The 14,484-nt window shown below is 35.6% G+C and overlaps 1 protein-coding gene across 1 annotated transcript in view; it reads left to right on the top strand.

Moving 5' to 3' along the window:
• The first annotated feature begins 4,246 nt into the window (after nucleotides 1-4,246).
• The window catches only part of LOC112044601 (dorsal root ganglia homeobox protein-like), a 108,642-nt gene continuing 98,404 nt past the window's right edge, over nucleotides 4,247-14,484 (top strand). The window contains exons 1-2 of the mRNA XM_052887605.1: nucleotides 4,247-4,280; nucleotides 6,990-7,000. Coding sequence (XP_052743565.1) covers nucleotides 4,247-4,280; nucleotides 6,990-7,000 — 45 coding nt within the window. The remainder of the gene's footprint in view (nucleotides 4,281-6,989; nucleotides 7,001-14,484) is intronic.

The raw sequence follows: 14,484 nt of genomic DNA, 5'->3' as shown, positions 1-14,484 counted from the left end.
GTTGTTTACGAGTTACGACGTAGACAGTATGTCTTAAGTCGTTAGAAAGAAAGCAAGATTGTTCGATAACCTTAAATTCCATAAAAGAACCAGTTGTTTCGTTTGTGGAATTTAAGATTATCGATTATTTTAATTTTAAAACTCGTCGTCATCAACCCATATTCGGCTCACTGCTGAGCTCGAGTCTCCTCTCAGAATGAGAGGGTTAAGGCCAATAGCCCACCACGCTGGCCCAATGCGGATTGGCAGACTTCACACACGCAGAGAATGAAGATAATTCTCTGGTATGCAGGTTTCCTCACGATGTTTTCCTTCACCGATTAAGACACGTGATATTTAATTTCTTAAAATGCACACAACTGAAAAGTTGGAGGTGCATGCCCGGATTCGAACCCACACCCTCCGGAAGCGGAGGCAGAGGTCATATCCACTGGGCTATCACGGCTCTATTTATAATAATTTATAATAATTTTAAAACTATTACAATTATTTTAATTGTAAATCAAAAAGTACCTATTTGAAAACAAAATAGTAGATTGTTATACAATGGGCTAAAATGTGTATTAAAAAATACTTTTCCCTTTTTTGAACCTTTTATGGATACAATTTTGAAAAAATTTGAATAACATTACTATTAGTATTTCTTTTTTTTTTAGTACAACACATACATACTAATTTTTACAATTATATAACTTGAAAAATGAAGGACTCCATACAAACTTTCAGCCCGTTTCACCCCTTCTGATTTTATTTTCGCGACAAAAAGTATCGTATTACTATCTCAAATCGTGCCAAGTTTCATTTGAATTTATTTAGTAGTTTCAGCGTAACGCCCGCTCAACAAAAATACGGACAAAAAAAATATTTTTCGCTTTAGTATTGACCTTCCAACAAAAATTTACAAACTATCTTAGATGTACAGAATTGGACCTGTTACAGTTTTATTGTAAGTATAGATATTACAAGAAAATAGTAATGATAGAATGACTCGCGAAAACACTTAATCGCTCCATAATAACTACATCAATGCTTGCGTAATTGTATCTCTTTTGTGGCGACCCCTCGTTGGGGTTTTTTCGACCCCCAGTGATTTATTGAAGAAAGCTTTTAAACCCTTGCGGTCGCCTCTCTTTTGTTGTACGTTTGTGTCTTGTAAATGGCACGGGTCATTACAGACCGATTTGCTCTATTAATTTAATGTTTTCCATTGCCTGTTTTTATTATTATTTTATTTGTGTATTACGATAGTTTTTTTTAAAAAAACTTTCTGTATTGTTTAAATATGACCAACACTCTCGTTCCCTCCAATTAATCTGAAAAAACTGAGTTAATAATTGATACAGCAATAGGCTAGTTGGCACTTTTTTTAAATGGTAATAAAGTATTAAATACTTTATTATCGTACATATTTCATATATTTTGAGAAGTGATTTTTCTACATGAAAATTTTAGTTTTTAAATATATTTTTGTCAATACGAGCAAAAACGCCTGTCGGCCTTGATGGTCTATATTTCAACTGTTTCATGACGTCACAATCACATTAATTAGCAAATTCCATACAAACGGAGCGTTTGACAAAAATATTAGTTAACTATTAGTTTGACATTTAGCACATCAATTAAAATTGTGACGTCAAAAAACGGACGACAGCGTTTTTGACGTTTGGAAAATTTTAAAAAATAAATGATTTTTAAATTAGTTTTTTATGAAATCCTTAACTTTTATTATTTATTTATCGTTAAATTTCGGACACTTATACCATGTACTATGCGAAATTAATATTGTTTAGTCACAGAAAACATATGTACAAGGTTTAAGTATATTATAGATATGAGTCAACTACCCTATTGCTCAGCGGGCGGGGATCGAATGTTGTCGGCTTCGACTTCTTGATATTGTCGGCCATTAAAGCCGATGATGATGATACTTAATGCACGAACACGTGATGACGCTCATGATGTTTTTCCATGTTGATAAAATAAATTGATTATTATGTGTCACCGTTTGAGACACGTAATATTTAATTTCTAAAAATGCACCGGATTCGCACATACGCTCTCCGAATTAAAAACCTTAGATACTGTACCTATATTTATTATGTTGACATTATTATATTGACTGTGCAGACAACCAATTAATGGTATTATTATGCCAGTAATAGATAGATACTCTACATTTTTAATACACTTTAAAAAGTAAAAAACAGGGAACAGATAAAGTAAGAAACATTGTATCAACTGTAGACGGGAAATGAGCCTTTAAATATGTAACAGCTTAAACGATAAAACCGCGGCTGTAAAAATGAAATAAATTCGGCGTTAATTTCCAGACAACGGAGATGTTTGTAATATAAGACCATAAACTACATACTTTTCATTGATTTTAACTGTTAATTCATCGAAAACCAGGGCGTTAGAGCAAGTTTTACAAGCTGTAATTTAAATGGCCTTGCAGCTCAGTCGAAGAGGAGATTTTTGGATTTACTCGAGCACTTAGATGAGCTTAACAAATCTTTAATGCTGTTGATTACTTCCATCAAGTCATCACCCCTCGATAATGGGTACTAACAGTGGTTGGTGGTGTTTTTTATAATTTATCTAATCTACCTAATAGATCCCACGCGAAGTTTGAGGAAGTACCTACCTACCTACTCTACTGGACTTTTCGGGACTAAAAGGCAATTAATTGTTAATTAAATAAATGTTGCTCAATAACCTCTAAACTTTAGACTTATTGTATTTATTCAGTTCTTTTTGGTAATTATGTATTTGAAATAACGTTATTTAACCCTGTAAACTTTTTTTATAATTTCCACCATTTTTATAATAAAACAAGAGTTCTGCGATGCCTGAAAGTTTTATTATAAAAATGTGGTGAACATATTTTTAACCCCCGACACAAAAAGAAGGGTGTTATAAGTTTATAAGTGTTTGAAGTACCTGTCTGTCAGACTGTCTGTGGCACCATAGCTCTCGAACGGATGCAATTTAGGTTTTGATGACTTACGGACGAGTATTCTTAGACATGTTTAATGAAAATCGGTTGAGCCGTTTAAAAATTATGGGATGTGAAAGAGGGGAAGAACAACCGAATATCTGCATATATACTCGAGTGGGGACTCAAATGAAAGCGCACTGAGAATATTGATGACTTGATCAAGAGTGTACCTAATTAATAATTTTATGACATCTGGGGATTTTTCAAATACTTCCATTTTATTTTATTATCATAAGAAATACCAGGCAATTAATTAAAGTCGAAAACTTAAAATTAAAGTTACGAGTTTTTCAGTTGTGTGTGTATCTTAAGAAATTAAAAAATCACGTGACTCAAACGTTGAAGGAAAAACATCGTGAGGAAACCTGCATAACTGAGAATTTTCTTAATTCTCTACGTGTGTGAAGTCTGCCAATCCGCAGAGGAGACTCGTGTTCAACAGTGAGCTGAAAATGGGTTGCTAATGATGATGAATGATCATAAAATAAAAAAAAACAGTTGGTAAGAAACGAAGTATGTTTCATACTATGAGATAGCGGATAATACTCGTCGAAACCATTTAACGATTGCAAAAACAGTTCAAATGTACCTAATCAATTATCATATTATTATCATTTCACCGACGCCGACGTCCGCAAACTCCATTTCGCCGCCTAAACACGAGTGCGGAGCCAATTTTTTAAATGCGGTGCGCTTAAAATAAATTATGTAGCAAATGGGGAAGGCGCAACGGCCAAACAAGAAATAAAACGGATGAGCGCGACTCGCGACCCGCCAGAGGGAGACGGACGTATGACTCCACCTCCTCCCCCCCTGAACCCCCCCGTCCCACTTGAAGACGGCCCCGACTAAGCTATCGCTTTATTGTCACTTACACCTTGCCAAAGATTTGTTTACTGTTGAAAATCTCTTGTCCGTAATCCGTGTTAGTTGTGTCTATTGACGTAGAGTCCAAATTGGCGTGGCATTTTGTTGAGATGTAATCAGAAGTGGGATTGTCTTTAGTTTAATTTCTTAATGCCGTTGTCATTCATTTTGTATGATTCGGATTTTTTTGTGGTTTGTTTTTTAACTGGAACTGAACTTGCTGTGGAATATTTCGTTAAGGAAAAGAGATATTTGATAATTATCGTTTTGTGTTAAAGTTTTGCACATTTATCTCACTGCCTGGTTCAGGTTAGCCTAAACTATATTATGAGGTCCCAGGTTCGCGTCCTGTGTCAAAATCACTTGACATCTTGTTCCAAAATGCTTGAGAAATCATGCAGACTACGTCATGTCGGTAAGAAAGACTGAGACGGGATCGTTTCGCCTGCAGTATGACATTCACGTCGCGTACCTGTCCCACTATCGTCATGTTGTCGTACCGACCCAATCGCTGTCCAAATCTTGAGCGGGTCTTTCGTTGAGCGAGAAGTCTATGGCTTTGGATATAGTGGTAAGGTGTACCGACTAGCATTTGACAAGTGCTTTGAGTCTAAGATGAAAGCAGACTAACTTGGAAAAGATAGAAGTTTATTCTAATAGTTAGTGGGAATATTGGTCATATTTAAAAGAATTGATAAATATTAATTTATAAAAAAATAAACGTGTAGCTACCTACACAAGTATTCTGTCATCTTACAATCGAAGAGGAACGGTCTTCTCCAATTAGTTTGACTTCTTACAACGTAGTGGAGGAAGGCTGCGACTTAGATCTCGTGAAGTTCATTTTTTACATCCTTCGTGAACTATACTATAACTATAAGACTTTTCGGGACAAAAAGGTAGCGTATATGTGGCTCAATAACCTCCTAGCGAACTTGATGCATCCAAAAGTGCTTGTAAATTAGGTCTAATTGCATTAAACTAATTTTAAGCTTATAATTTTTTGAATTTTGAACATTAGCTAAATACTCGTACCTACTTGTGTAGTGTCTTCTTCCCTAGCATAGCAATAGGCTAGGCTTTTTTAGCATTTGGTCATTTAGTTGGTCATATATGTATCGTGAAGTACCTATTTAAAGAAAGTTCGTTACTTGAATTGAAAAAACGAGTGAAAATGAGATCTTGCGATCATTCCTTAGATTAAATAATACTCAAGAACAATAGTGAGCTGCTAGGTAAAATTACGAGCAATTTAGACGAGAAGCCGTTGGTCCTGCGCCTGATCTTCCAGCGGTCATATCGGTTTACCTTTTCGTCGGACTATGAAGGTAAAGTAATTATGGCCGTTGTCAAAAAATTCAAAAATTCATTTATTTCAAGTAGGCTCAGTTTACAAGCACTATTGACACGTCAGTTGACTATTTGTAAAGATTCTACCACCGGTTCGGAAGGCAGGTTCTGCTGAGAAGATACGGGCAAGAAACTCAACAGTTGCTCTTTTGAAAAAATTGTAGAGAGTGCACCTGTTTTTGCGTACACACTTGTGCACTATAATATGTATTGCGTAGGTTACATAATATGTTTTATCTCTACATTCTCAACATTAGATTGGCAGTCGTAGCCGAAAATTTAATAAGGAGAATATTATTATTCATTTGCACGTGTGTCTACCAGGTGTCTACGAGACGTCTACGCTGTAGCTACGAAGTGCTACGAAAGCCGGCCACAACAAAAGGTCTAATCCATTTCCGTGACCGAACTTAAAAGAAAAGTTGTCGTCAATTCGATTTGCATCGACGGCGGATCGGGTAACGTACAAATTAAGTTCCCGAACTGATCACAGAACATGAACAAATTGGATTAACGTCCCGCGCAGTAATCTGACCGGCCGGTCACTTAATTCTCGTTTCCATTGACTCAATCTATACGCGTATATAGACGTACCGACTTTTTAATCAGTTCCAATTATGATCATCAACAACCTGTTTTACTCTTTTCTATTTTAGAAGAGGATTTTGTCTGGGAGTTTAGTCTTACCATGGTTGATTGCATGGCGGACTAATGGCGATAATGTTGGATTCCGTAACTATATCTTATGTACTTATATATCGTGTTGATAATGATCTGGATCCTCAGCTTGACTTGCTTCAATTGGGGCTTACAGAATTTTTTGCACAGCATAGAGAATATTTGGGAAGAAATGAAACTTCAAATATTATTCATAGCCCGATCCAGACTCGACTCCAAGATGTCATAAGTCAGTTACTAAATGATTTCATTAAAAAAAAATTTTTGGATTTCTGAGATGAGATTTTTTTCACTTTCTTTGTTTAAATACTTGAAAGTTGACTTGTAGTGCAATAGCTACTCATACTCATGATGCCCTCGTGTCTTACTAGTTTATTGATTAAACAATACCTATGTATATGAAAAAAAATGTTGTTGTAGATATTCTGAATAGTCCTATGATTCTAAAGTGATCATAACAAATTCTTACTATAAGTATTACGCTTATAAGTTCTAAAAGATAGGCAAAGCTTGTACCTAAGTCTAGTGGAATAAAGTTAACCTAGTTGTCATGTCTGTAGATGCTTAAAGATTGAGTGAATTAAAGTTGGTACGTGTGTGGCTTCTTTTTTTTCGGAGTCCCGAGCACGCCGTTAAAAGTATTTCCAAACGTATAAATAATTTACGAAACGAGGACATAAAGTTTGCCGAGCGACCCCCGCATGCAAATCGAGTTGGAGGAAAGAAGTGTCCGCGATCGTCGCCGTCTCGCTCCTTCGCTCAACTTTCGTGTTCGGGAGGGAGCGAGACGGGAGATTAGTTTGGTGGGCGCACGACAGAGAGAGAGGGTTTCGGTAGTTGCGTTCCGCTAAGTGAATCAGTGCCCGCGTTCGCTATTAAATCAGGGCGCGGGGAGGGGGTGGCGCGTGCTAAAATGCTCTTTACGGGTGGGGTTTTGTTTGGCGAGGGCGGTTTCTGAGCGATTACTCGTCAGTCGTGATCGCGACGGGTGGCGGAGCGGTTGTGTGTGACGTGAAAATGGTCGCGCGGTGACCGCGCTTTTCGAAAACAGTTAGGCGGGAAAGTTCCCGCCCACAACGCGGCAAAATATTTTCAGACGCTAATAAGGTAAATGGCTTAAAATATATTTTTACCGAGTGTTATGTTTAATATCTGATGCGTATATGAAATTTCTCGAAAATGCTCGAAAATTTAAATCTTACGTGTAAATTAATTTTTAATTACGACTATATATCCAAAATATAATGAAAAAAATCTGAAAAAGGTAATTATTCTATCATATTTTTTTTTTAATATTGTCTACGTGGTATGTGCGTAAATCTGACTTTAGGTTCTTTGTTTTTAAAATAATAAATAAAACCACAAGTACGTACGTCAAAAGCTAAAGAATCGTACAAAGTAAAAAAGTCTTAATCTGAAAGTTCTTAGAACTATACCTACTAATATTGGAAATAATAAAAATGGAAAATTCATACATTTCATCTTGTATTCCTATTCTAATTGTTAACTGATTCTGTATACCTCCTCCTACCTCACTGATAGTGAGGTTCTGCCTTCCGAACCGATGGTAGAGTCTTTACAAACTGTCAAATTTGACGTTTCAACAGTGGTAGTAAATTAGGTCTATTAAATTAAATAAATAAATGAATTTTAATTTGAATTACGAAGCTAGTATCCTTACTTTTCAGTACAAAAATACAACTTAAAAGCTGCATCTTTTATTCGGTTTTAACTAAATCAATCAATAAATTTTTACAGCAACAATCAACCAATAAAATTAAATCAAATCAATTATTTGTTAATATTGTTAGATACGCATTAAAATCAAATCAAATCAAAAATCATTTATTTCAAGTAGGCTCAGTTTACAAGCACTTTTGACACGTCAGTTGACTATTTGTAATGATTCTACCACCGGTTCGGAAGGCAGGTTCTGCTGAGAAGATACCGGCAAGAAACTCAACAGTTGCTCTTTTGAAAAGTCATACAGTATTATAATTTACAATTGATAACAATTACAATTTCTTATAGTTGTTATTTCCTGTGTAAAGGTGGAAGCTGATCCAATGGCCTCCAAGCGCTTTTATCTTTAAGGAACTCATCAATGTTGTAGTACCCTCGACTAAGTAAATGTTTTTTAAAAACAATATTGTATGTGTATATAAAAAACAATATTGTGCAAATATATACCTATACAATTAACAAATATTTATAAAAAATAACGATGATTTCAAATTATATCTATCGGATACTATCTTGAATTATCATACATATTTTTAATCAAAACTATAAAATTGAAGATAGTAAGGAAAATATTACATTGTTTTCATGAATAAAACTTCACCTTCTAGGTTAAGATAATAAGAGCCATAAAGAGGGTTTTAAAAAGCTTGTTTTTAGGAAGCAAAGTATCTACTCATTATGAAAGTTACCGAAACAATTTAGGTACACGTCCAAATAAACAAAATATTTGTATCATGTCCCGTGTTCTATTATTTATCTAAATGTTAAAAACATTCAGTTTTTAATTAATGTTGCCCATATATGCCGAATGTACCTACGTAATTAACAAAACTTACCAAATAACAAAAAACAAAAATCAATGTAAGTGAAAAAAGGTGAAGAAAGACCTTATTATAAATTGCTTTTTGGTTAAGACATTGAAAAAAATTGTTAAATCTCTAGACAAATTCTTATCGTTTTATTGGCAAAGTAGTTAAAATAATAAAGTAATTTATGGTAGGTAGTAACGTAAGTATTAGTGAAGCTACGGCCCACTTTTTTATGTTTTAAACATCTGAAATATTATGTAACTTGAAAAATGGCGGATATATATTTTTAGATAAACTTGCAACCCAACCGGCGGAATTTGAAAATTAAAATTAGCAGCCAAAGATGATACGTTTTTTGCATTTTAAGGAGAAAAATTTTATTTATTCATCATTTATAACCATTTACATTATCTAAAACTAAGGAAATCTAAAACTAACTAAATATTTAACTAAATTAACCACCTAAACAATCAAACAATAATATAAATAAAAAAGCAAGCATTCATGGCCTCAGTCATACGACGCTTCAAAATTAACTAGTGTGGATGCTAAAATTTTCCTGGTTAATTTCTCTGTTGCGTGGACCGAGGATAAGAACGCTGGTAAACTAACATCGGAAATGTTACCAAACAAATTGTTATTATGAATTTTATTTATTTAAACGGGTAGGTACATACCACGATAAAACTACGAGATTTTTAATGTCGATATTTCGACCCAATTGCATGGATCGTGGTCACGACGGGACTGAAATTGCGAGATGCGAATAAATAAATAAAATTCATAATGAACAACCACGAAATAAGTTTAAAATCATTAATTATTATTAACTGATAATTTTGTCAAATACTCAGTTTGGTTAAGGTTTAGTGTCCACGTGACGTCATGAAACAGTTAAAATATAGGTAGACCATCATGACCGACAGCGTTTTGGCTCATATTGTCAAATAATTATTTAATGTATTCATGTCTCAACAAAATGAAATATTTTTATTCAATCTAGTAAAACGCTAATGAATAATAAATTAAGACTTTTAAAAAAAAGTGTCGACTAGCTAATTATAGCGAATAAGTGACTCTACCATTAGTTTGGAAGGCTTCCTTTTTGTCGTGATACTTGGGTCATGGAGTCAAGAGTATTAAAAAGTTATAGAAATATTTCACCGCAGCTAATTACCTCGACTGGTGACAGAAGGGCTGGCTCATGTTTTGCGGTAAGACTCAGCCTGAATGTCCAATGTCTATTTCTAGAAGTATAAGTTAATAATTATATTAATTTTTTTATTGTATTGATTTTCGATGAATACACTTCATTTGAGCAAATGCACGTCCTACCCTAATGACACATTACGAACGTGTTATAGAGAAGGAGTTTTGTGCAATGTCTATGTAAAGAGCCTACCTTATTAAGAACTTTGTGCACGCCACTGCTAGATACTTGCTGTCGTCATCAACCCATATTCGGCTCACTGCTGAGCTCGAGTCTCCTCTCAGAATGTGAGGGGTTAGGCCAATAGTCTACCACGCTGGCCCAATGCGGATTGGCAGACTTCACACACGCAGAGAATTAAGATAATTCTCTGGTATGCAGGTTTCCTCACGATGTTTTCCTTCACCGATTGAGACACATGATATTCAATTTCTTAAAATGCACACAACTGAAAAGTTGGAGGTGCATGCCCCGGACCGGATTCGAACCCACACCCTCCGGAATCGGAGGCAGAGGTCATATCCACTGGGCTATCACGGCTCTAGATACTTGCTGTAGATATAACAAACTTCGAGTATTGAACATTGCACGGTCCAATCAGACTCGTAATAGAATAAAGGCCAATAAAAGGCGAGCAATAAGCTCAATTACGACGGACGTATTGATATGCAATCGCAGTTGGCGCCCGACACAATTACGATGCCAATATTGTATGGAATCGGCCAAGTGTGAGTCGGGTCACAAGTATTGATGGTTCCGTAGCAGCTCCTGCTTTTGAGGAGCGATTCGGACCTTTGTTGACAGTTTTAGGAGGCACCAAAATCATGTCCTCATCAACCTACTTCAATGGCCCACAGGCTCAGAATACAGAAAACACCAGAAACCACTTTCAGTCGTCATTATAAAGCACGCATTGTATCCAAAATTGTACCTATATAGCATGTCACACGGCTAACTCACTAGTGTCTAATCGCTTGTTCGTGAAATTACGCCAAAATAGAGTAATTTTAACGACTTCATTCCTATGCTCGATCACACCTTCTAGAGTTTTCTGTATTCTGAGCCCACGGGTCAGGACTTATATAGGAATATTGATGAGGGGATTGAAGTCCCACTATAATGTTTCAATGCAGGTTTTACCTTCCTTTACCAGATGTTAATGAAAATATCCGTGATAGACCGCCAAACGTCCTTTTCGAGACGGGAGTGTAACACCAAATTCTAAACCTAGGTTATTACTGAAATTTTCATGAAAGAAAAATCTGCTGAATATTTTATACTCAGTACTCGAATCCGCACGAACCGTATCCATAGGCTGACCTTTATACAAACGATAGTAAAATAGGAAAGTTAAAGCAAAGGATACAAATCAGTGTTTATCTTGTGCAATCGTTTGGTGGGTATAAGGGTCATTGAAGAGCATGATTTTTTTTAAAAGGAATATTTGCCATATCTTTTATAATATGACCAATATTCCCATTCCCCTCCAACTAGTCGGGAAAGACTGTGCTAGGAGTGGGTACGACAATAGACCAACGGGGTGAGGATTGAACCAGCTCTTACCGTTGAGCTATTGAGGCTCATTTGTTAACTACAACTTTTAAATGATTTTTAACGAATAGCGATATAAATGATGAATTTATTTCTTCAAGTAATCCAAGTGACAATGCACAAAATTTCATTTTGGAGGAAGAAGAAAAATCTGTCATACACAAAAACCGTCCCATCAGTATTACTTTTATTTATTACTGATATTATAAAAAGGAAAGATTTGATTGTTTGTTTGTTTGCATTGAATACTCTCCGAAACTACTGAACCGATTTGAAAAATTCTTTCACTAGTGCGAAGCTATACTATCCCCGACTGCTATAGGCTATATTTTGTCCCCAAAGGCGTCTGCTAATTAAAAATATATATGTCCCAAGTAAATTTAAAGCACAAACCTGATTGATTAGTTTTAGAAGCTTCCAAAATTTACCCCTAACTGGATCCAACTATAAACCTAGTAGATGGGGAATTATATGCGCGCTTTGAAACTACCGTGTAGGCATTATTTCGCTTTTGTGAATAGCTAAGTACTGCAAATTGAGTTGTTTGCCTATTGCCGTTGAGAAAGCCTCTTGTGTGGCTCAGTTTGTGTGTTTGTGGTGCGGTTCACTAAGAGTTTGTATGTTGTATTAAATAATTATTGCTTCTATGTCCTATATATGATTGTGGTTGAGGATGTTGATTAGTACTATTCTACTGCATAGTGTATTATGTTCCTTTATTTACACTAATGAAAAATGTCACTTCATTAACCCATATTCGTCTCTCTGCTGCGCTCGAGTCTCAGAATGAGAGGGGTAAGGCCATTAGTCCACCACGCTGGCCCAATGCGGATTGGCAGACTTCACACATGCAGAGAATTAAGAAAATACTCTGGAATGCAGATTTCCTCACTATGTTTTTCCTTCAACGTTTGAGACACGTGATATTTAATTTCTCAAAATGCACACAACTGTAACGTTGGAGGTGCATGCCCCGGACCGGATTCGAACCCACACCCTCCGGAATCGGAGGCAGAGGTCATATCCACTGGGCTATCACGGCTGCCATGTAGGTACTATACGAAATTAATATTTTTTTACATTAAATTTGATATGAATCAACTACCCTATTGTCAAATTAACTTTTAATTTTATGATACAGTCTACAAAAAGCCTTCGGATAGATAATGTAAGCATTTACTTTTGGTTCCACAAAAGCATAAATTATGTTATCAGTTTCGGCTCCGTTCTAACTCAATATCGCGATACTTCGGAATTAAGTTTGTCTCAAATTCTGTTGCGCGAACTTTGAATCTAACTTAGTTTAATTTGAGGATCCAACTGTGGCAGGAATGTCGATTTTATCATTTTGAGTTTGCACGTTGTCTATGGTTTCTACTTAACTGATGACATCCTGAATTCCTGATCCTGAAGAAGGGCAAGGCTTTAGGGAAGAGTTTATACCCACCACGCTGTTCCTGTCCATGTCCGAGCTTAAGAGCTCAGAATGTCATCATCACTAGCAGCCCATATTCGCCTCACTGTTGAGCACGAAAGTCCTCTCAGCATGAGAGGGGTTACGCTTTAGTCCACCACGCTGGCCAAATACGGATTGGCAGACTTCAGACACGTAGAGAATTAAGAAAAGTCTCAGCTATGCAGGTTTCCTCACGTTTTTCCTTCACCGTTCGAGACAAGTGATATTTAATTTCTTAAAATGCACATAACTGAATAGTAAGAGGTGCATGCCCCGCATCTGTTTTGAAGCTACGCCGGCGCCGTCTGAATCGAAGGTAGAGGTCGTATGCACTGGACTATTGCGGCTCTTCCTGTAGTATAGATTAGTCTATACTATCATGTAGTATAGACTAATCATGATCAATTGATTATGAAACAACGGCTAAAACTCACGTGGTATTAGGTCGGAGTATGCCCGATTAGTTTCGAACCCATACGGGGCCCTTAGTCATGAGCTGGTTCTTGCATCGCGGCACGATCCAAACTGCGAAGCGGCTGCGCGACGCGCTGCTGCTCGCATTGCGCGCTAGGAGAGGGGTTGAGTTGTGGGGACTCTCCGACGGTTCATTTACTTCACTTCATTCACGGTAGTTTAAATTCTAAAACTAATCATGATATTAGTAATTACATAGGACCTTTGCAAAGTGGGGACGGGTCGCTAGTTAACAATATATCTGAGCATGGATGTATAATGTATGTGCAAGTTTTATGTTCCTCTGAACGAAGACCGTACGGAGCAATTACAGTCAATTATAATGCGGACGCAGTGCAGCGTCAACATGCAATTGTCGTTTATTAGATGCAGCTCAGTGGATATAGTATTTTTATACCGATAGGTATCTCTAATGTCTATAGTAAATAAACTATAATATAAGGTATAAATTATGGGCCCAAGTTTCAAAAGTTGTTAAAATACATTTATTACAACAATTTTTATCGCAATTAATGTCTAAGATTTTTAATTAATGAAAATGATTGCATGAACCAGCTCATAACTTATTTATGTTCCAAACTAGTTGGACACACTTCGATGTTGTATCACATGAGTTTTAGCCGTGTTTTATAATAATATAATATGAATAACACTCATATATTCGATGTTGTATCGCATGAGTTTTATCCGTATTTTATAATAATATAATATGAATAACACTCATGATAGTTTATATTCGATGTTGTATCGCATGAGTTTTATCCGTATTTTATAATAATATAATATGAATAACACTCATGATAGTTTATATTCGATGTTGTATCGCATGAGTTTTATCCGTGTTTTATAATAATATAATATGAATAACACTCATGATAGTTTATATTCAATGTTGTATTGCATGAGTTTTATCCGTGTTTTATAATAATATAATATGAATAACACTCATGATAGTTTATATTCGATGTTGTATCGCATGAGTTTTATCCATATTTTATAATAATATAATATGAATAACACTCATGATAGTTTATATTCGATGTTGTATCGCATGAGTTTTATCCGTGTTTTATAATAATATAATATGAATAACACTCATGATAGTTTATATTCGATGTTGTATCGCATGAGTTTTATCCGTGTTTTATAATAATTTAACATGAATAACACCCATGATAGTTTATATTCGATGTTGTATCACATGATGTTTAGCCGTGTTTTATAATAATTTAATATGAATGAGGAACTACTGGTCCGATTTGAAAAATTCATTCAGTGTTAGATAGCCCATTTATTGAGGAAGGTTATAAGCTATATATTATCCCCGTATTCCTACAGGAACGGAAAC

This window comes from Bicyclus anynana, chromosome 19, assembly GCF_947172395.1.
Source record: "Bicyclus anynana chromosome 19, ilBicAnyn1.1, whole genome shotgun sequence".
Taxonomy (NCBI): Eukaryota; Metazoa; Arthropoda; class Insecta; order Lepidoptera; family Nymphalidae; genus Bicyclus; species Bicyclus anynana.
The sequence above is the reverse complement of the archived record's forward strand: the minus strand, read 5'-3'. Positions and strand labels throughout refer to the sequence as shown.